Source organism: Lepisosteus platostomus, chromosome 15 (genome assembly GCF_059453375.1).
Source record: "Lepisosteus platostomus isolate fLepPlt1 chromosome 15, fLepPlt1.hap1, whole genome shotgun sequence".
In the NCBI taxonomy this organism is placed as follows: Eukaryota; Metazoa; Chordata; class Actinopteri; order Semionotiformes; family Lepisosteidae; genus Lepisosteus; species Lepisosteus platostomus.
Genome location: NC_142625.1, coordinates 21,300,532 through 21,324,853, shown reverse-complemented (window position 1 = coordinate 21,324,853; position 24,322 = coordinate 21,300,532). Strand labels below are relative to the sequence as shown.

At 40.4% G+C, this 24,322-nt stretch overlaps 1 protein-coding gene across 1 annotated transcript; it reads right to left on the bottom strand.

The window, feature by feature from the left end:
* Window positions 1-4,268: 4,268 nt before the first annotated feature.
* On the bottom strand, window positions 4,269-20,587 carry dhx35 (DEAH-box helicase 35). The gene is made up of 22 exons (XM_088607784.1): window positions 20,505-20,587; window positions 19,197-19,324; window positions 18,603-18,695; window positions 18,191-18,268; window positions 17,951-18,055; window positions 17,166-17,227; window positions 16,315-16,384; window positions 15,801-15,860; window positions 15,249-15,361; window positions 14,317-14,413; window positions 13,498-13,656; window positions 12,629-12,839; window positions 12,412-12,536; window positions 12,140-12,194; window positions 11,775-11,870; window positions 11,216-11,310; window positions 8,699-8,776; window positions 8,098-8,227; window positions 7,417-7,498; window positions 7,013-7,084; window positions 6,801-6,912; window positions 4,269-6,388 (listed from the first exon to the last, which is right to left on the bottom strand). The coding sequence occupies exons 1-22, from the start codon at window positions 20,542-20,544 to the stop codon at window positions 6,350-6,352; spliced, it is 2,100 nt and encodes a 699-aa protein (XP_088463910.1). The 5' UTR covers window positions 20,545-20,587; the 3' UTR covers window positions 4,269-6,349.
* Window positions 20,588-24,322: the final 3,735 nt, after the last annotated feature.

The window sequence follows — 24,322 nt, the reverse complement described above, 5'->3', positions numbered from 1 at the left end:
GAAAGTGAGTATAACATACATTATAGCAATTGTTAGAACAGAGAACAACGCTGTAACGGGATAAGTAAGCTAATATCAGAAATTTGAGAAATACTAAGAATTAAATATGTAATAGGTAGTAAAACGTTAGCGACAGAAAAATGCACATAGGAGTGTAATAAATTATTACCCGTTATGTGAATAAAATGTAATACAAAGCAGTCAGACCTGTAAATTTCCAGTGAATTTGGAGTTCAGGGACTTGTTAACTTGTGTGTGACTTAACAATGTACATGTAACATTGTGCTTCATTCAGCAGATGAGCAAAAACGTCCCGAGAGCAATTGGTTTTATAAACCTGGTGCAAATGTAACCTAATTCTTAACTTGCAAAATATGCAAATAAAATTTGGGGGTGTTTTATTTTAATTTGTTTCCTTTCTCGCCCCCAAAAAAGGCTTGTTGCTTAATTTCGATTTTAAACGGTTTTCAAACATTTTCGGGAGATGAAGAGTATTACAGATGCAGGAGATCAGGCAGATTTGTGCTGTCTTCTATGTAAATCTGTGGTCCTAATAGTGTTTACCGTTATTTTAGAATTTGTTCATGCTGTAAACAGAAAACTGTCAAAGCAGCGCACGTCTTTGCAGATATTAAGACAGATTGCAGATGTGCCTAAGTATACTATTTCATTGTAGTCGTAGATAACTGTTGCAGCTACAGCTGCTGTCATAACTACAGATGTAGGAGTGGTTTCTGTAAAAACGAACCTTTTTAATGGTGGATTATGTAAATACTAGTCAGTCACAGTGCATTGTTTCAGACAAGCAAAGTTAATTAAATTCTATGGTTCCTTTGGTATTTTATACATCTCTGGACATTCTATTTTTTAAATACAGGGTCGGCAGCTGAAAAAAAAGAAGCCTTAAAAATACAGAGGTGGAGGATGGCCCATTTAATTAGAGATGGCATCTCCAAAGGAGTCATTCACCGAAATTTATTAGAGGACACAAGAGTGTTAAAAATTAAAGAAGACCCGGATATGGGAGATGTGGGAAACAATTTAGATAAAACCTTGTATCTGTGCACTGATTGCGGGAAGAGTTTCAGTACAATAGGCCAGCTTGAATCCCACCAACTACTGCATGGCTATGGGAAGCTCCCGTTAGGGAATTCTGACTGTGAAGAATCGGTCACTCCGAGAGGCCCCTCTGGGAAAATCCCTGGATCCCAATCACCGTTTACCTGCAGTGAATGCGGAAAAGGCTTTTCTAAGCGCTGGTACCTGAAAGAGCACCAGCGGATCCACTCCGGAGACCCCACCCATCGCTGCCTAGTCTGCGACAAGATTTTCCTCCAAGCAGGGGACCTGAGGAAGCACCAGCGCACGCACACGGGAGAGACCCCCTACAGCTGCCCTCACTGCGACAAGAGCTTTGCCCAGTCCGGGGGGCTCAGGAACCACATCAGGACCCACACCGGGGAGACGCCCTACCGCTGTGAGGAGTGTGGCAAGCGTTTCAGCCAGTCGGTGCACCTGAAGAAGCACGTGCGGATCCACACGGGCGAGACCCCCTACCACTGCGACGTGTGTGGCAGGAGCTTCAAAAGGGGGGACACCTTCAAGATCCACCAGCGCGTGCACACGGGAGAGAACCCCTACCAGTGCAGCGAGTGCAACAAGAAGTTCAGTCACCTGGGCAGCTTAAAACTACACCAGAGGGTTCACACGCGAGAGACCCCTTATCATTGCACTGTGTGTGGGAAGAGTTTCTCTCAGTCAGGCACACTTAAAAAGCACAAGAGAATTCACACCGGAGAAAGACCTTTCATCTGTCAAGTGTGTGGTAAGGCTTTCACTCAGCTGCCACATCTTAAATCACACCTGAAGGTTCACAACAAGAAGGCTTAAATGTGTGTCCCGCACAGCTTGTCCTCCAACACTGGTGTGTCCTGGTGCACCAACAGGCTGGTCTCCTGTTACACTAATCAGTATTATTGGGAGGCCCAGGGGGTTATGGCACCACGACAGCTTTGCTTTACAATGTTAAACGCCCTACTCTGTATGTCTTAGGGACCAGCTCTGTGGGTGCTGTACAGTATACCTGTATGTTCAAGCACACCAGATATTTTGGATCAAAAAGTTATCATTGTAAAGCAAAGGTGAATGCATTTTTACTTTGTGAGAGATTACACAGATAGGACTGTATTCACAGTGCAATTCACAACTTGTGTCTTGTCCCGGACTATGAAATCAACTTATCTGACCTATGTGATTCAGTTGATTTGTCATTTAATGACCTATCAGCGAATCAATAATGATGTTCGATCAGAACAATTGTCTGTGTAGGACAGTCGCTGCCAGCAAGTGAGCTTCACAGGTGTTATATATTTTAAAAATGGTGTATTTGTATTTCAGAAAAGCAACACTACCAAAAAAAATACATACCCCCATTATCTGCACTCAACTTCATTTCAGTGACAATAGGATTAATAAGCTATCTTCTAATGTGCTTGATGAGGGTGAGGAAGCCAGCACTTCAGCAGAGTGGGTCATTAGTATTTTGGTGGCTTATCTTTTATCACTATCATCAAAAGGCCTTTTTGCAAAAATCCAAAACGTAGGAGTTATTGATGTTTTTCCACAAAGGCAGCATCCAACCAACATCCAATCAAGAAAGGAGCTGATGGATGGTATCATGCGCTAATTTTCTAAACAAATGAACAATCGGTCACTACAAATCTTCTAGCAAAACAAATAAGTTCTGCTTAGAAAAAGTGTGTTCCATATTCACGGAGATGCTGTTTTACTGGATCTTGAAGGTGCCATAAATAACTTCATTAGCAGGTGTGCGACATGAAGAAACCCATCATCCTTAATAGTATAATACCTTCATGAGTATTAAGAAATGGTTAATTTCTATGGGAGGCAGAGAAATGCTCTAAAAGATAAGCACCCCTATTTATGGTAAAAAGCTGGCACTTATGATGTAAGTCCTTCTTGAGGAGGGATGTCCAGTACTAGATGGCATGAACATTTCTAGATCTGTCGAAAACGTCAGCATTGGAAGATGTTCAAGTCCAATTAAGTCAGCAGTGAGTTGATATAGTTTCAGAACTGAGTAGGAGTGAAACCCTGCAAACACCCACCTCTGCGCTAGAAGGTGCTGCACTTAAGGTGAGCTTAAGAGGGTGCTGAGTCCTCCACTATCTGAAAAAAAAGTGGTGGAGAATAATCTGGGAATAAAAGTGCTATTTAAAGTATTATAGTGTTATTTTGTGTAGGTGTGTACTGAAAGTTTGTCGTCATTTTCAGGTAAAAGGTAAATGTTACAAAATGTGCTGCAAAGATATGTAATAACCAGACCCGCGGTATTCAAAGTCTTCCTTTGATAGAAATGGCCATGTGAAAAGGTTTTATGAGTTTGTTCTCCAAAAATGGCTGGTTTACTTAAGTAACGTTTCTAACTGTTAAGGCCCATCATGGATTTTACCAGTAATATTCATTTTCTTGTGAAGGAAGCATACACTCCTACCTGTGGTGTAGTTCCATACCTGTACACATTACGATCTTTTGTTGATGTTGTTGGAGAAAACCTTGTGGATGAGTAGTGCGCTAGGGCTATAAAGACATTTCAGTATAAAAGACACTACATGGACTGCAACTATTTACTGTAATTGGTATTTTGCTGTCAATGAGTTATCATAGATTTTACTATAGAACACCTCAGAGCATTAAGTTAAAAATATACAGTAGATATGGTAATGACTGTTTCTTATGCACTTTCAGTTTTCCTTTCAATATAAATTACATTGTCCAATACATTTTCTTAATAGTTATCTAATTGTGTAAGCATGTCAGCTTACAAAGAAAAAAAGAGATGCGTATGAATCAAATGGTCTTGGATATAATGGATAACTGTGCCATTAAGCCCCTGACCCAACTGCTTCTTTTCAATGACGACTTCCAAATGGTTTTGTCTTCTGGATTTTTTTTCTAGCAGGTCTTGACTGCAGCTAAACAAAAAATACTGGATAGAGACTGAGGTACAATTTGACCACACTGGACTGTATTTGGTGTCTGTGTGTCTTCTAATGGGAAGAAGTATAGTTAGGTCATATTGTACCAGTTCTAACACTGTGACTGTGTAAAAATTTAATTAGCCTTTCTTACTTTTTTTTGGTGTGTGAGTGAACTTCCATTCTTCATAGATATCTTTTGTATATGTTGTGTTTTTTGGTTGCATTTTGGAAAATTAAAATTTGTTTAAAAAAGCAAAGAACATCGTATAAGCATGATCTTATGTATTTATTTGATGGTCTAGACAGCTCTCTGAAGATACATCATGTATTACAGAAAGGGGTTTAATTAGGCAAGAATTTAGCTGAGCACAGTTTAAAGGACACAGAAATGTGTAACTTCTTGCAGGCCACTACTTCATATGATGACCTTTGGGTGTTATTTAGGTTTTTTTCCAACATGCAAGAATATGCAATTTTATCTGGTTTCACATTACCATGGTATTCATGTGGTATACAGCAACAGCTAAGTCTAGGAAACAACCAACACATAACCATGCAGACATTTAGCAATAAAGTTAAAGAGGTAACCTTACTGAAATGAAAGCAGGTTTCACTGGAATTGCGATAGTACAACTTCTATCACACTGTTGTTTTCCGAAACTGGGCACCAAGGACTTAATTCTCCATGAAATTACAATAGTAGGTTTAACAAGAAACACAAAGACAGAGGTCATGAAAATAAACACAAACATTCTAGAAATAAAACTTCAACACTACTGTTTTAACTTGTTTATGTTTTATGGTTATAAAAGTATAATTTTGCTGTACCTTGCTTGCACTATGCAGTGTACTGGTTCAGTGTCTATACTTTTTGTAAACAAGATGATCCGCACACTGTTGAATCCTGAAGTGGCACACACAGATGTATACTGACTTTCATTTCACATATCTTATGGTGCATGTATGATCTTGTCTAAACATCTGTCATTTCACTTTCAGTGTATAAACACTTGCTGATGGATTAAAGTGGTAAATGCTAGAGTATCTTCAATTGTTTGGCACTGAGGACACACACTGACCGTAGTAAGTGCTTTGCACTTCTTTCAAATTATTCTCAGGTTATCTCTATTAAATAAGGAGCATTGATACCTGATGGAATCTGTTTGTTAATTGACCTTTCCTTTGTGCCAGAATTTCTCAGTGTGCAGATCATCATATAATAGGTATCTAACACTTAGGAAAATTCTTAAGTAAATTTGATAAAGAACACTTTGTGTCTGACTCACAGTGACTATAGATAAATACAACTGTCTCTTAATAGTATAATTCAAGGTGATGTCAAAATAATATCCTAAATTCATGATCAGGTTATACGTAGGAAATGAACTGTTGACATTGCCCGTTTACTCAAGGTAAACAGCACTGAGGACCGCCTGAAGTTTGGCCTTAGCCTGTGTAAATGTGGCACAAAGAGATTAATGTGTTTATTGTCACTTTCAAAAGCCAAAGGGAATTTCTGAAAACAAGTATTTCTTTCTAATAATCAAAGCAGAAAAAAATAAAGTTTGATCATTACAAAACTCAGATTATAAGGTGCTGGACCTATTTCTTTGCAACACATCTATGGCATGTGTAGCTTGTCCCCAGTAGGGATATAGTTACCATGAATCAGGTGTACATCCAGTCCTGAGCCACACAGATCTTTCTCTAAACCAGCAAAGAATTCTTCTTCACACTAGGCTGCCCCACCCATCACAGTAGAATTCAACACTAATGAATGTCTTAGGGGTTATATAACTGTAACAGACTCATTTACTACATGAGCCCTGTTACACATTTAACTAATTTTGCAGTTCCAAATCCATTCATCTCTCTCCCACTCAGGCTGCATGACAGGATTTGAGGCTGCAAAGCGATGACTCTTGTTTTGAGCTTAATGATACGCAGTAAAACCTGCTTTAAACCACTTCAATGTCTCCCTTGAAACGCTGAAATGTGACATTTCTCTATATACAGTGCCTTCCGTAAGTTAAAACAATAAAAAAAACCTGGGTCCAGTTGACAAGTATTTAGGTTTTAAAAAACACAGTGTTAGCTAGACTTATTTATCTAGTCATTATATACAGGTGAAAAGAAATGGGAAATAAATATAATACATATCTATATATACAGAGATGGTGCTCACCACTGTAGTATTTCTCATTGGCTGTCTTGCCCTGGTACCCCCACACCAAAATCTCTTTTCCATTCCAGGTTTTAATGGTGTAATGTGGGCTAAAGCAGTGCAACTGCAAGAGCTACGGTCTGCAGCAGGCATCTTGTGGGGTTAGCAGGGCACTGTGCTCACTTCAGGTCATCTTGGCCCTCTTGTTGCCTATTGACCGATTCTATAAAACAAAGAGTGAAACAGGTTTCACTTGCTTTCCAAAACCAATGGGCGTTTTCTCCTTTTCTTGTCTTTCATGCATTCACTGTCAATAACTAGCCAGAGCTAATCGCATTTGTCAATACTGTGTAAGTGTTGGACCTCAATGCATATCTTCACAGTTCTCGAACGCAATGGGAAAAACAGTCAACACATCCATCAATGCTGTAAAAGCAGCTGGAACAAGCAACATTATAAAATGTCCTGACGGCTGATGATGTAGACTGAGTCATGTGCTCCATCATACAAGGGTTTGGAAAAAAAAAGCCCTATTACTTTAAGAGGTTTTTCAAAAAATCATAAAAAACTATTGTTCAGTGAGCAAAGGAGACTGAAGTGTAATGTAGAGAAAAAGATACTCTTAAAACTCCTACCTTGGCTTGCTTGTAGAAATGTGGGGCAAGTTCTACCAGCCAGGAAGATTCAATTGCAGTCACATCACGCATGTAATACTTGGACGTCTGGACCACTTCATTGAAAACCACCCTGGGGATGAGGAGCACAAGACTTGTAGAGTCCCGAAGGCAATCTGAGGTGATTTTCAGACTGCGATTTCAAGTATTAAGGCAGGGTCATGCAGGCCTACCATTTTGGTGGCTTCTCAGCGTACAGAACAGATGTGGGATGAATGTGCAGCTCACGGTCATCTCGAAGAGTCCTAAACAAGAACCAGATATCTCAAGTCACACTCTGCTGCTGCCAAGAAGATTAAAAACAGATGTACCGTGATAAGATGTAATTTGAGAGAGTGAAAGAAAATTCTGCACAAAAATCATAACTCGTCGTTAAAAATATTTTGTTATCGGTTTTAGTGAATGCTGAGCTTTAAACATGTTTCTTATGGAGGAAATTGCACAGTAAAAACAACTTAAGCAACATTCATCAAAGGTAATGCTAAATGTACTCCTTCCTTAAAGCTTGTTCTAATGGCAGAAATTATCTCTAAGTACCTTGTATACTATGCGCTATATTAGATTCAAATCATCTCACCTGTAGGAGCCTGAATGATGAAGTCTGGCTGCATTTGCAAAGAACCCAGAGACAATGCATTTCAGGATAACATCAGGATCTCCTGGACAGTAGATAAAGCAACATATCACAAACATGTCCTATATTTGCCACAGTTCTATAGCTGATGAAGTAACACCAAGCAACAACAGGAAAGAGGCAAACAGTACACCCTACTGGTGACAGAGAAAATCTGTCGCATAATCATACAAGCAATGTAACAAAGGTTGTTGTTTTCTTACACTGGTTGAAATATAAAAAAAAATACACCTGGAGATAATTCAGCTTCCTCGTAGTTAGACTTCACAACCGTAACAACCCTTTCTAAATCTGAACATGCACAGGACACACCAATAATTGTTCTCTTTTGGCAGAAGAAGGAGTTCACACTATTCATTTGTAGTGTGTATAAAGAGAGTTCATTTTCTATAAACTTGAAAAAGCTGTAGAGAGTCTGCCATGGACAACAAGAATGCATGCTCTCTAGGCATCACACATAATTCTATTTTGTTATTTGTTAACGTAGCTCCAGTACGTGATAAGATACATACACAGCACAGGCCCATAATATGGATATGGAAATACAACTGTACTTGAACACATAAGCAATAAATCAGGACTCTCTTCTGTTATCTATGACATTACCATTCCTCACAGACAAACCTTCACTGGAGGTTCTGGGTACTTTGAACTTGGTCATCAGCCGTCTGAGTTGTTCCCTCACGGTTACTGCACGCAGAAGCCCCTTGTAGTTAAGGAAGTGCTCTTGGCACCATTGAGAGCTCTTCTGATGCTAAGAATAATATGAAAATGAGTATTAATAGCAGAGCCACTGGGAACTTGGGATTTCAAATGAAATCATATAGCAATAATGGGGTGGAAAACTAGTTTTGATTATGAGTACGCTTAACTAATGTTGCAAAGAGAGCCAGATCGGATAAAACTGGTAAGAGTACTTTCAGAAGAATCTACACTGACATTGGTACAGATTTAATTTACCTACAAATACATTTAGCTATAAAACCAACTAAACATTCTTGCTCTTCAGCTTTTGTGGCAAGTTACACAGTTGAGTACTTTAGGCAAATACCTTTTCTTCCATGACAAAAATGCCAACACTTTAATACGCTCTGCCCTGTGGTCTAAAACACCAATACCTACCTACCAGGACAATATCTACAATGCACCATGTTTTCGTATTTCCAAGATCATCCTGATGAAGCGAGGGAGAGTGAAAGTGTTAAAAGATGAGGTGGGTACATACTTTAATAAAGGCTTCATACACATTGAGTATGGTGAGGTGGTCGCCTTCAGCTACTGCAAACTTCCTGTGCTCCCTAGCCTGAAGTGGAGAAAGACAAATTAAGCATGCAAATTTCACAGTATGAAATGAGAAACTTCCAAACCTGCTCTACAACAGTAACAATGCAGACAGTGGAATTTCATTTTCAAAGCACGGAGTGACCTCCATTTTCACAGAATGCACAACTCATTTGCTACAGGTAAAGGACTAGGATACAGAGTGCAATGGCAATGTCCACAAATTAAGAGCCATCGATTAAACACTCGTAAGTAGTTTGGAGTGACGATGGTAAAAAAATCTCAAACTTAAGAACAGTAGTTTGTAGTACCTGCATTTTAGCTTTTTTCCACATTTTCATGTGCATCCCTTTTGAATTATTCTACTTTGAGTGGTGTATCCACACATTCCTTTTCAATGCAGTTCACAGGGAAATGCAGTGAGGAAACAAATTAGGATCACGCAGGGCTTTGAAGCCCATTACTAACAGAAGGCTTTTTACTTCAAGAGAAGGGATGTCTTCCTTGTAATCCCCAAGCAGGGCAGTCCCAGTCCATATGGAAAATACACAGGCTGGTTCGAGTATGCTGTAACCGTACTAGGAGGCTCCCTAAATTGAACTGTACAAGCAATGAGCAATCTCAGAATGTGGGTCAGCGTGGTTTATGAGTCACAACTATTCTCCATGGGGACAAACCCATTAGCTAATGCTGAAATGGTTTTCAAAGGGAGCTCTATTCAGGCACACTGTATCCACTACGAACAAATGTTTAACCATGAGAAAACGTGAAACAAGTAAGGCATACATAGGGAACAAGGTGAGGATTCAAACTAAGAGTCAGCTGTTTTGGCCTGAACTCTTTGCCATGGGTATAAATGCACACATCCTCTTACATTTCCTCATCTATTTCTTGGAATACTTATCCAACATGGAAAATAATTGCAGCTGAAACAACAATATTGCAATCACTGAGTGTACAGGTACAGAAAAGACAATGTGAAACAGCAGGATATGAAATAACAGGTGAATGCTAACGATATAACTGATATAAGTGACATGTAGAGGTGACAGGTGGAACAGAAAGAAGACTTAAAAAAAGTGCTTGCCTTTTTTTAGTTCAGAGTGAGGAAGAGGGGGGGAGCTGCTGAAACAGGAGAATGTAAAGAAGTAGTATGCATCAGACTGTGTCCTGGTGATGTAGACTGTACTAAAGGGGAGGTCTTGATTTAATGCTTCTTCCCAGCAGAAAAGGAAATACTTTCAATGCAAAACTGCATGCGACTGTTCAACTATTTAACTTTAGAAGGACAGCACAGCGATTTCATCTTCAGAAGCCTACCTCTACCTGCCTCTGAAAAAATGGGTTTGTGCTTTTCAGTTAACTGGTAGATCAAAGCTTTCATTTAATACAATCCTTTGCCTAATTGAAAAACTTCAATTTCTAATACTTCTGTAATACTGTCAACTTGTGAAATTCTCTTGCATGTTATATTCCCAGGATTACTGCAAATCTTAATAGGAGAATAATATTGGCGTGTCCTGTACATGTCCAAATTACATGCACAGGACACACCAGTATTCCTAGTATTACAAAGTGATTTTTTTAAATTCATCTGACCATTTAGGAAGTTAGATGCACAACCTTTTGTGAAGTTAAAAAAGGAATGGGAATTCTCAATTTTAAAATCTTAACTGTGGATGGTTTTACTCCAACCACTTCAACAGCTGTTATCAAAAGTTCAGTTTCCCATTGGGCACACTGATGACAAAAGCAATGTGAATTTAGACTGATGATCTCTTTCAGATGGCTTAATATTTTCAGATGGACTGAAAAATATGTTAAACCATCTACAGGAAAGTTTTCATATCCTTTCAAACAGCTTCCCTGACATCCACAGTGGCCCATCCTTGTCACATAATCTGAATCCACAATTCCTGCGTGTTGGGATACTTAGAAGGTCCAAGTATGCCAGATGAACCAAGCATTCCTCTAATGCAAGCACTGGGTAGACAAGCAGCAACCAAACAAGGAGTTAGTTTAACTTACACTAATGGAATTCATTTAAACGTGGGAAACAGAGGAGGACATTTGAGCAGACAAGCCACATGTTTGAAGTGGGAGTTCCCTATGTTTAAAGATAATTTGCAAACTAAATTGGTGCATCTTAAAGTTTTAAAACCAAGTCTAATGGACAGAGGAAGAAAGGCATCCTTTCTACCCTATACCATATATGAAACCAAAGCGATGGTGAACTGAACTGAATTCCCTTCCTATGATGCATGATGCACTGCTTGGTTCCTGGAATTGGGTGAACACTGTTGATCATATGCATAAATCCAGAGGATGAAAAACCTGCATCACAGGTATATCAGCATTGCACACGGTAGATTCAAATGTATATTATCCTGTAACACATACAAATTATTTGTGATTCAGCCTGTTGTGCACACGGTGGTAATATGAGCATGGTAGGACTTACAGCTGCCTTCTTCTGGTTGGGAGGACTCAGGAACACATTCTGGATCTGCATCATGGCAGCAATGGTCACTATCTCTTTAGAGCAGCCAAAATTCCCTGTACCGAACATGCAAAAAGTCAGCCTTAGAAGCAACTACAAAGTAAAAACATTTTTTAAATTCAGTACCTATAAAAACAGGACCATAGGGAACACCTCATGGTACACACCCAAAGGCAATAACTTCATCCGTGCTTAACAGAAGTGGACCAGTACAATTTTAGCATACAAGACTGCCAGCACACCCAGAGCTGTGACATCTTCTGGTCTTAACCGTTACTGTGTGAATGGTCTACACAGTTTTCACAATACAGATTTTTAAATAAGCCAGCTAATCTTTTGTGTTTAGAGATCACAATACACAATGTAGTAAAACATTCTGTGGGAATTGTATAACTATTTGTGATAAACCTACGTTTAGATAGTGTTCCCTACTGTATTTCTAATAAAGACTCTGCCTCTGGGAATCTCAGTCTAGAAGACGGCGGCTTTCTACTCTTATACGACATATTTCTACTCTTACCTGACTCCAGCAGCATCTTGGCAAACATGGGGCCGAGGGGGAACTCTGCCATGCGGACTCCCATAGGCTCAGTGAGTCGCCCATACTGGTCTAACCCTGGAGCAGGGACAGGAACAGGTAAACTCCACCACTGACTATGATTTTGTGCTCAAAAAGGTAAAGAGACAATTGTTTCCTAAGACATAAAGTATTATGCTTATGGCTTAGAATTCGAATAATAAAGGGATAGTTTCACATGTCACTGATAAACCACACAAACGCCAATGGTATTTACTGCAACTTAACGAGATCCTCATACTTTCTTAACTAAAGGGGATAACCTCAATGCACGAAAAATAATGTGTAACGCAGCCGTCTCTACTTACCACCAAGAGCGTAAAGCAGCTCTAAGGCCTGAACCATAGACTGGGCTGGAGGGGGCTGGCAGAGAAAAGAGTTTTGTTTTCATGTTAGTTATCAATTCATTTCAGGCTTTCAATTTCATTGACTTTGTGACCCAGGTTAGCCATCTCCCACCCCAAAAGTAGAGCCTTATTAAACAGAATCAGATTCAGTGAGCAAATTCACTGCAGCAAAATGGGGAAAAAGCAGTCTATCTGGAGAACTAAGGGGCCTGTGGTTTGCAACAGTGACTCACGGAGAGGAAGTTAAATCTCAGGACGTTGTCTATGCCCAAGGCCTTCAGCTGCAGGATCACTGGGGACAGGTTTGTGCGCTGCATCTCCGGCACTGTCGCTGGGGGCAACTCTTCATAGTCTTCCTCTGCACAGGGAATAGTGTGAGGATCAGGGAAAAGGGAAGGAGACCTGCACCCTTGGGAAGGCAATGGAAAAACGTACCCGGGTCTTCCTTACCTGTGTAGAGCCGGAAACATTTTCCTGACCTGTTTCGCCCCCCCCGTCCTGCTCTCTGTGTAGCCGAGGCCTTCGAGATGGGGGTCACCACCAAGGACTCGATGGCTGTTTTGGGGTTGTAGGCCCTCAGTTTCACAAATGCGCAGTCAATCACAAAAACTATCCCATTAATGGTGATGGAGGTCTCTGCAATGTTGGTAGCAACCACCACCTGTCACAGAACAAAAATAAAGCACAATTCAAAAAATGATAATTCTCTACATTTCTATAGTGCTTTTCAGCACTATACAATAGGCTTCCTCCAGCACTGAAGTGCAGCCACCACCTGGGTGACATCAGCTATCCTGCCCCAGCAGCCCCACTGCACAGCAGAGCAGCTGAAGCGAGAGACAGCTTCCCAAATCCAATTAAGGGGGAACTTTAGGAAGGCCAGACTGTGAAAGCCCAGAGCCAAAAATCCAAAATATTCTAAGTAGAAGTGGGATCTTTAATGCCCAAATAATCAAGTCCTTCTCCTCCAACACAGTATCTCTTGCCAGAAATGAAGAAATATGAAGACGTAAAATACGGAGGAAAAAACATTAACCCAGCATAAATGCATTGCTTCTGTTCTGACTGCCACATTAAAAACATACTCATCTTTTCACATCGTAATACTAATAATCTCTATCAAATGTCATAAAGTATATGTATCACACAGACAAAAAATATCCTGGCTTATTACGACATAATGTCAATAGGTGATTGAGTAAATAAAAATAATTTTACAATTTGCTCATTTTCTAAGAACCACTGATGTTGTTTGGCCAATCATTAAGAAATAAAGTAAAAGTTGTTTTTTTAACCCAGAATGCACAGAAGAAATTCACCTTTCGCACAGAAGGGGGCGCTCGTTCGAAAACCTTCATTTGCTCCTGGTAGGGCAAGCCTGCATACATGGGTAGCACTCGGAGGTGTTTCTTCATCCCAAAGCGCGACAGGGCCCGGGCCTGCTCTACCAGCAGAGAAACCACCCTCTCCACCTCCTCCTGCCAACACAAGACAGCTCAAAGGTTTGTCCAAATAGGGAACCACATGGGTAACAAACATCATAAAAATCTAAGGAAATTAAAAACACAAAAGCCCCTGCAACTGAGAACAACCTCAGCAAAGCCAAGAAGTGCGTTATTCCAGTAGCATGGTATGAGTCTTCAATTCATCCTCCTCTGCTGTTGACCCAACTCACACAGCAAAGGGACAAATGCACAACAGCAGAACACCAGATCTTTGCGGTTGGGGGGAGTCAGTGCTCTTGGGACACATGAGGGGAGATGTTATAATAAACACAACTGACATCTGAGGTGCACTACAGAGAAGAGGATGCCCCCCTGACCCCACCACTCAAGATACCTTTGGGATCATAATTTCAGCTCTTTGCAAGTTCAGTTTAGTTAATTTGTCATATGCAAAAGTGCAATGAAATGCTTATTTGCATGTATGCTCCAACACAGCACAAGCTGTGTGCAAAAGAAAACATCGGTCTGAGTCAGTGAGAGACAGAACTGAATAATCTGACAGCCTGTGGGAAGAAGCTGTCTCTGAATCTTGAGGTTTGTGCCTTTATGCTCCAATAACAAAAAGTGAGAAATCAGGATAATTGTTATCCTTGTAATGTTTGTAATGTAATTTCATACAAGCAGTTTATATACCTGACCGGTGAGGAAAGCAAGAACATCTCCATCTCCCTCTGTTTCGTGAATCTTCAGCACTGTCTCCACTGTAGCTTTCACATAGTCAGGGACAGGGCTGGAAACAGCGGGAACAGAGTGTAAAATCACACCGCAAACTGCAAGGGTTACATGCAATGCAACACGCTAGAAACACAGAGAAATGGTAAAAGACCGGATGAATAAAAGAAAAGAGATCCATCTTTGTGTAAAGTGTGTCAGTGTTCTGCTTCACTTTACAAGACCCTGTTTAATAAGTGACCCTATAAAAAGAGGAGAGCTCCATAAAATAACAACTGGTTGTTTTTTTCTTCCTTAATTGGAATCACTATTTTGTTTTACATTCCTACACATACTGGACCTGTCAATGGCTTTTTTTTAAAGGATCAGCTCTCCAGCAACAACTCCCATATTGCACTGGGCAGAATGCGACAGGCTCACATTTGGAATTCTGAGAATTCCAACATGCCCACCCGTAGGCACTAGCTGCCGGAGCGCCGGACAGGAAAGGTCGTGAAAACTGGAGGAGCAATGTGTCTCTCATGGCCGCAGCAGACAGAGAGCCGACAGAGTCCTTGCAGTGTAGTCGCAGTGCTGCCCTGGCAAAAACAACCTGAGCTTTTATCACCGACACTGACAAATGAAGGTTGTGTATCGCTCAGCGAATTACACACATCGCATTTATCTCAACAGGTTTTTGTGAAAAATACAGAAATATCGTAAACAGGGTGTTGACACAGTTTCCCTTGAAACAAAACAAGGTCATTATCTCGGGAATAAGTGTTGAGATGGCAGATTATTTTCACTGTCATAGGGACGCTGTGATGCTGCAGTATCGGGAAGATGACAAGGAATGGGTCCTTGTAACGTGTAGTAATACAAACGAATACGAGTTACATTGGTTACAGGTTTACCTCACTGTGTAAAAAATGTCCACTGGATACGTCCTCCCTTCTACTGTTAGAATCCTGCAGGTGTCTTTATTGGGGTCTCCAGACTCATTCAAGTTAAAGAATTCTTGAAATTTCTAAAGACAAAAAAGCACCGTTTTGAAATTCATACAGTAATAGCTTCAGACAGAATTTCATCTCTACACTCGCAAAATCATTTACTTACGTGTCTAAAGAATGGTTTAACACTAAACTTACATTTTATAATGTTTTTTATCTTAATTTCAAGAACCCTAAAGCGTTTTACATATCATAGAGTTATTCACACTTTTTATGTTGTTTTGTCTAAAGTCAAAGGCAAACAATTCAGATCCTGGAAATGTGACCGTGGGCTGAGCACTAAAACCTGTTCAAACCTGGCTTAAACTGAGATGATTCATGAGAAGACAGGGATAATAAATAAAAACTGACATTCTAAATATACATAGACCCACAACATTTTATCAAGACCTGCAGGAATACATGTTTCTGTTACCATTCCACCTTCATTCATCTCAAATTCCCCCTCTAAATTACCTTGGCATCTAGAGTAGCTGAAGCAATTATCAGTCGGAGATCTCTGCGTTTCTTCTGAATCTGATGAAGGTTTCAAAAAAGGATCTTTAATCCTTAAGTAAGGCACAAATTAATCCACACAATTAACACACTACAGTAACTGCTTTCACCATAAGCACAAGGCAAGATATTATTCACCCGTAGGCACTAGAAATATACTGATCACCACCTCACAGCTACATAAAAAAATACCTTCACTAGACTTCTACTTAACATTCTTAACAATTGTCTTTTTTCCTAAGTGTTCACACCTACAATATTACTCCTTTATTTTAAATCTACTTTAAAGATTCATCATAAGAATATGGCCCTTTTGTCTAAATTGACTTTGGTCATTCAAAATGTGAAAAAAACAAAATACCACCAGACGCTAATAGTACAATCACATTTCAGAATTGACTGAAAAATGATCCACTCTGACAGATTCCCCAGAAAAGAAGCTTTCTTTAAAAACCAAATGAAGTAATACAGTGACCTTCTTTAGCAGGCCGATTGCAATGTCTGTGTAGAGTGTTCTCTCGTGAGCCTCATCCAGCATCAGCACACTGCAAAGAGGACAGTAGAACATCAGCTCAAATCTGGTACAGGATTAAAACAACTACATCACACTGCTAGAACAAACAGCCTCTTTCTCTACTGCTGAAGACCCCAGTTTTTGTGAAGAGGATTAAAATTAAAAAATCTTTTGAATGGGTTGCTCAGAATGAATGAGAAAAGTCATACTGGAGATTCAGTTTCAGAAAGGAAAAGCTGATATGAAGGTTAAGTTGTTTGTACAGACGTTGCCTTATCCACCACAGCAACGATAACAGCAAAACCAACCGTGTTTTTCAAAATCTGGCATATAAACTTGGCTCTGATCATTATAATTAAAATTCTGCAACCTGGAAGGAGAAATCTATTAATCATGTTATGACATATTCTGGGAAATCTTAACTGTGCTTTTGGTTTAGAAGACATCACTAAATGTATTTTAATGGTGGTTCTCTGCTATATTGTAATAACAAAAATGAAAAATATGAATGCAAAAAAAACATACCAGAACTGTGATTAAGGGGAGAAAAACAGTCTAAATGTTATGACCAGATTTAGCTATGGCAATCTCAGCTGCCACTTCTAATACATATATCTGGTATGCATCATTCAAGCAACCTACTGTTGCTATTATAGGTCTAATCTATTTTTTAGTGTGAATATAGCTCAGTTTGACATTTCATTTACATTGGAATGAGATGCACACTGATAATGTCACACGAGTTCCTAGACTAAACCACAAACAGGGTTTGTGTATTTTTGAGTATTCAGGGTATAGCCTTTGGACAGTACCTGTACTTTTTTAGCAGTGGATCCGCCATCATCTCTCTGACCAGCATTCCATCTGTCAGAAACTGAAACACCACAAACAACACAGGACATGACAAAGTCCCTGCAAGCAGCAGCTGAGCTTAAAAATACATTCACATTTGTTTAAGTATGCAGCTGCAACAGCTTGCAGTGTTTTTCCTGTAAACGAACAAGTAAAAGTTAATTCCACATTGAAAAGTAAGAAGACGTTTTAGATGTTGAGCCTCCTTCGGGTATGAGTTGAGAGAGAGTAAGGTGGCGAGAATATAAAGCACAGCACAGTGCAACATGGAGTTAGAGAGAACGGGCTTACAGGTGAGAAAGTGTGTCAAAACGAAAAGAGATCTCAGGGATAGGTGTAAAAAGCTGAAAGCTGAAACTAATGGAAGGGTTTAGAAAAGAAACGAGTCAGTCTTTGAGAGAGAAGGGGGAGTTCAATGCTGATGACACTTTTTCTCATGCGTGGAATTAACCTTTACTTCTCTAAATTGATCATTTACAATTTCAGTGCTTATTCTTAGTGGGGTCACAGAAAACCCATGAACCCCAAGTTGACCAGTAGTCAATGCCTGTTGTACTGATAATTCCTACATCTCACATGATTTTCAGGTTGATAATTAGAGGCACTGGATCTAGAAAAGGAAAATGGATTACTCCTGGTTTCTTCCACTGTATGTCTTAGTCATTAAAAAAAGCAAAAACCGCTGACCATGATTACTCCTTGAAATACTTGGCCTTTCCCAAGATCGCATCTGCATGTCTCGTACCTTTATGCGCGTGGCATGGGGGTCAGAGCAGTCGTCGAATCGGATCGTGTAGCCCACCTCATGACCCAGCAATGCCCCCCGTTCCTCAGCCACTCGACTGGCCACCTGATCGGAAGGAAAGAAGAGGGGACAGGCGGATCTATCTTGCATTTGGCTGTTTCAACAAAGTGACTGCAGCACAATCAACAGTCTAAGTGTCCCTCGTCAGAGCCACAAAGCATGAATGTGGGAGTCTCTCACCGAAGTTGCTGCAACTCTTCGGGGCTGGGTCACCCCGATCACCTTGCCCTCTGCTGCCCATCCAGCCTCCAGAAGGTACTGAAGCAGAGACAACAAGACACTGTTGTTCAGTATTACTGTCTTGAAAGTATTTAAGAAAAGTTTCGTTTCTAACCACGCAGTCTAATCTTGATCCAATACGAAACCCCCTCAAAACTCATCTTCATGCCATTTTCCAGGTTAATAAATATTTATTACCATTGCTGCTTAATATGATCTCTCTATGTAATTAGGTAGCGAACTGTTATGCTGTTGTGTGAACAAAAAAATAATCAGAGAGGGACACAATGTAAAGTGTGAAGGACATTTCTGGCAATGATATAAATACAAAGCAGGAATGAGAGCTGCGCTGAGCGCCTAATGGAACACAAACCTGAGGGATCTGGGTGCTCTTCCCAGAGCCTGTCTCACCCACAATCACCACAGTCTGATAGTTCTCCACCAGGTAAAGGATGTGATTTCTGTGCTGGATTTAAAAGGCAACACAACAGGACATTACAGGACAGTACAATAACACATGCACATCTATGTTCAGAAAAACAGACTTCTAAATTACGGCACACAACATAGGCACACTATTTTTTTTTTCATCGTAATAATATGTTTCTTTCATGCGCCATCTAAAATCCCTTCATAAACGTCATTTCACTCTTCAAAGTTCTATAGCTGCCATTTTGATACGTTGCACTCTGCAAGGGATGGTCCATCCTACTCCTTGAGAGGCACAATCTAGCAAGCATTATGGATCCCCCATATGCATTCACAGCAATTTGTTACCTCGACAGTAGCCCGACCAGGCCCTTTAGAAACACAGCATGTGGGACTGATCTCTGAATTAGGTAAGTGAACTGCGTAAGGTATCACAGTGAAATGGTTCCAGTGCTTTAGAGGTTGATAACATGGGGGTAAAGCAGAAAGTCTTACAGACCACAAGTGTTCATCGCTGCTCTTTACTACGGAAGGATACCTTGAATACTGGAAGCTTCTGCCTCTGCTTCTCGATGGACAAGGAGGAGAGAGGATTATATATGACCGGAGAACCGCCGATCTCTGAGGACAACTCCCGCTCCTCTCCTACTCCAGGGGCCTCTAATCCTACAAGACAGATCAGAGGCAGAAAGAAGTCATGAAAATAACTTCGTTTTAAAATAGTACCAATATGCTTTAAATTAATGGGGGTCCAATTTTGCCAAGACAGTCTCTACAGGTTGTCACTCCAATTAAGTTCTTCACGACCTAAATTAGAAGTCAGTTTGACATCTTTTCCCATCTCTTCAGGTGCTGGTGCATTAAAGAAAATCTGCGGACTGGACAGCCCTGTTTAAATTCATAAACTGAAGGACCCATACATAACTTTTGGAAAAACTAAAAATAACTAAGGGGCACTATGTTGTTGTTGTTTTTAACCTGTTGGGTTTCTTTTCATATTTCATACTTTGTCAAAACCATTCCTTCTTTCCGTGTTAATATTAACAGCAGTATATTTCCTAAAGCATATCATTCTTAAAGCAGGCAAAAAAAAATCATAAATAGTAACATACTAATTACATAACAAAACCCCTCAAACCGGATTTATTACCCAGTAAAACCACCAGCATCATTAATTTTAGTGCAGCATTTGGTGCAACCGATTACATGTTGTGCTGCACCTTATAAACATATTGGTCCCAATAATCCGAGGACAGTACATTTGTGGCGCTGTTTGTTCTGTTTTGGCAAATGTGTCCCAATCTTCTCTTGTGACAAACATCTTAGAAAGAAATCCCGTGGCTTTTTTCTCATGCAAACCAATAGGAGCTGGGTCTTCTCAGCTATATCAGCAAAACGGGTAAGGATCCCTACAACAAATGACATTTAATAATGTAAAATCTTAAATGTCATCTGTCTATTCAGCAGCCATACCGTTCTGTCTTTGTTGTGTGGTTCGTAATACGCACACGTTCTCTGTAGCTAGCCAACTACTGAACCGTAGCGCTTCTCAGATCTAGAAAAATCCATTTAAAGTCACTAGTAATAAGCACGATGAGTTTTTTAAACAGACAAGAAGAGGAAGAGGGGAAACATTAAAATAGGTTTATAAAGCAGAGACGTGTCGTAAACGAATATATAAACAATGAGTTTCAATTGAGATTTTTGCCGGCGTGATATTACTTTATAGAACAGCAAGCAATACAACTGGACATTAAACCAAAATAAATTATGTGGTAACAAATGTCAGGACACAAAATAATGCAAATATATTTATGTTACTAATAACACCGATATCTAGTCTCACCAGGCTTCCAGAATTTCATCATGGGCAGGGGCGCCGCCATTTCGGGTCATAAGTCACAACTACAAAACTTTATTTAAATCTCAATACAGAGAACACTCGTAAGAATCACTAAGAGAGCCTGCGCTTGGTTGAGGTTTATAAATGCATACCCAAAAAACGTCTTTCAAGGTTTTGCTTTAAGCTTTAGACTTTATACTTTTTCGGTGTTTCTTCCTTTTTCAATACTTTTTTTTGCGCGGCAGTGGTACACCTTCCATTGAATCATATTTTGAAAGATGGTTTCAGTGCAAATGGAAATTCGTTTAACATTTTAAGGACAATCAATATCCATAAACATATGAGCCTCCTTCATGTGAATAATACTAAGATATGACACGTGCCAACAAGTTAACTATCTATGACATAAACCTGTGGTTTTAATCTATGTTAAATCACTGTGATTGTAAGATCTATGGTTTTTATTTTGTAAGGCACGTTTTCTTTTTCTTTCCCAACCGTGACACGCTGTTGCCAAACGTAACTCTGGGATAACATCCCGACTAGACCTCCCCAGCATGTCATGATAGGGACCCCATGTATATCGCATCTATATCGCGGCAGTGTATATCACGACTAGCGCCTTGCTTCCATGCCACACTTGCACTGCTGTTGCAACAAAGGTCTGATATACCCAGATAGTACGTATCACGATATATGGACTTTGTGTCACCACATGAGGTCAGCATATCCTCTCAGGGTATGTCCTATCGCAACATATGGACTGGACTCCATGTCGGGACATGGGGGCGGGGCTTTTTGCCGGGTTATGTCATATCGCGATATGCGGGCTTCATGTCGGGACATGGGGGCGGGGCTTTTTGCCGGGTTATGTCATATCGCGATATGCGGGCTTCATGTCGCGACATGGGGGCGGGGCATTTTTGCCGGGGTATAAAATATCGCGATATATGGACTTCATGTCGGGACATGGGGGCGGGGCATTTTTGCCGGGGTATATCATATCGCGATATATAGACTTCATGTCGCGACATGGGCGTGTTTTTTTTTCATATCGCGATATGCGGGCTTCATGTCGCGACATGGGGGGCGGGGCATTTTTGCCGGGGTATGTCATATCGCGATATACGGGCTTCATGTCACGACATGGGTGTGACAGTTTTGTCATATTGTGATATATGGACTCCATGTCGGGACATGGGGGGGTGGGCGTTTTGGCTGGGCATGTCATATTGCGATATATGGACTCAATGTGGTGGCAGTGATGCTCCAGTCGCAATGGGTATCGCGATGTGATCGTGATGCGCGCAGTCCTATCGTGACATGCTATTGGGAGTCGTGAACACGCTGTGGATGCCATGACATTCTTTGTCTGCTATTACCTCAGTGCGACTTCTCTTAGATCGATCAGTAATTGGAAACCAATGGATGTGTTACTGTATATCCAGCGTGCTCATACAACACACACGGTACACACAGAACTTCCGCTGTGGCGCTTTACCCAATCAGAGTGTCGATTCTCACTCTTCACCCAATCGCGTCCCGGACTGTTCGGGGGTTTAGCCAATCACAGCTCTGAGAGCTGTTCAAGCTAGCAGCGCCAGGTGGCTTGTTTACTGTTAATGAGAATCTATTTTTTAAATGCTTTGCAAAATAACTACATCGGCTTATTTTTTAACGTCTTTATTGATTCACAATATCCCGTACTCTTCGAAATAAATACATTTTTATTTGCAATATAATAAATCCATGGCATTTGAACAATTTTAATCAGATATTTAAGGCAGGGGAAACACCTTCTGCTTCGTACTTCAAAAATAAATAGAAATGTAAAGTCTGTGATCATTATATTATTGTGCTCGTGCTTTCAATTTATTTTGTATTGTTAAATTATATCGATCTTGAAACTAATACCTAAAAATGTGAATATGGGCTCTCGTGTTGTACCAGTGGTAATTTGGAAACTAACAATACATTTTCGAGAACATGGTTAAAAAATTAAAAGAAAACACCTAACCCAATGAACTAACATAGTAACTCTTCCCTAAATGCAAGACTGTTTTATTTGTGTAAAGGCTGCAAAGTCTGGGGTCGACTGATCAAAAGATCACAACTGAAAGATCTGGTGGCGTGACTTTGCTGTTATGTACGATCAGACAGACTCGGAAAACAAATTGCCCCCATTGTTTTCATCACAATCAGGAGTTCCGGTACCGAGTTTGTTGGTACCTATAAACTTCCTTGTAGATAGTTACGTGATTACCCGTAAAAACAAGGCGCTATATCTGGGAAACGAAAGCAGCACAAACGCTACTTACAGCAACACAAACCGGCAAAAACGCAGCATTAACGATTGCGGTGAGTTTCGTCGTTTGTGCTGTTCGACGGGCGGGTGGGCAACCTCATGTAGCAGGACAAGCAAACATGTCTGGGTCATTACATTGCAGCCTGCAGAAGACTCGACACCTGAGGATCTAACACAGGCACCCACACCTGTGTCTTCAGAGGGCAGGTGTGTCCTCACGCTGTATTCTACACCGAGGACTGGCCGGAAACACAAACATACTGTGAGCTCACCGCTTCGTGTTTGCGCATAAGACTCCTGTAAATACAAACACACGGGTAATGACAGTTTATCAAAGAATTCATATATATGTTCACTTCTGTTATGTGAAAATAAAAAAAAATGTTTCCAATATTGCCGCGGTCCGCAGGTGTGAGACGGTGGACTTTCCAGTGTTGCTTCTCGGATGTGTTATTTACTACCCGCGACAACCTTGTACGTAGTGCTGTTTTTAACTCGCATACAAAACTTGCCAAGGAGTGGAAAAAAATAGTTTACAAGAATTTGTAATTCACAAACGATGTATATTCAGGACAAATACAAATACAAATTCCCCAAGAAATCAGAGAGAATGTCACTGACTCCCTGGATCCCAGAAGCACAGTCTGCACCTGGTCTTTCCTGGAATGGCATACCCCTAAGGAAAACCATGTTGCTGCTTTAATTGGTGTTAATAGGTGGTGCTCTTCTCTGGACCACTGTCCAAACCAATTCCCCAGTACAGCAACAGAGGACACTGTGCTGTAGGAGGTGTTATCCTTCAAATGAGAAGTTAAAGTGAGGTCAAGACATTAAAAGATTTCTTGGCACTGTTAGTGAGTAGAGGTGTTTAACCCAACTTTCAATTTGGACTTGCACATTTCACCCAATTAAAGATTCCACCTTAATCCATCCATCCATCCATTTTCTAACCACTTCGTTCTTTTCAGGGTCACGGGTTAGCTGAGGCCTATCCCAGCAAGCAATGGGAGCAAGGCAGGGTACACCCTGGATCAAACACCAGTCCATCGCAGGGTAGACACACAGGCCTGCACACACTCACACCAGGGACAATTTTCCCAAAAGCCAATTAACCTACCAGCATGTTTTTGGACTGTGAGAGTAAACTGGAGCACCCAGAGGAAACCCACACAAAAACTGGTAGAATATACTCTATATCCACCATAATTAATTTGTAAAAATGCAGATCTGCTGTGGAGCAGGACTACGGGAACAGAATGACTGCCGTGTCTCACCCAGTTGAGTGCTGTACTTCAATGATGCAAGTCCCTTCCTATATATTAAGGCCTTAAGGATCTTCTGGGATTTAATATAATAAAGAAATTCAAGGAACTGTTATTTCTGAATATGGACTTGGTGGCCATAGGTTGCAGTCTGTTTGTTGCTGTTCTAATCATTTTTATTTCAAAATTAAATCGTTAATGTTTTTAGGTGAGATGGAATATTAAAACATTCAGACAAATAGGACAACTGCATA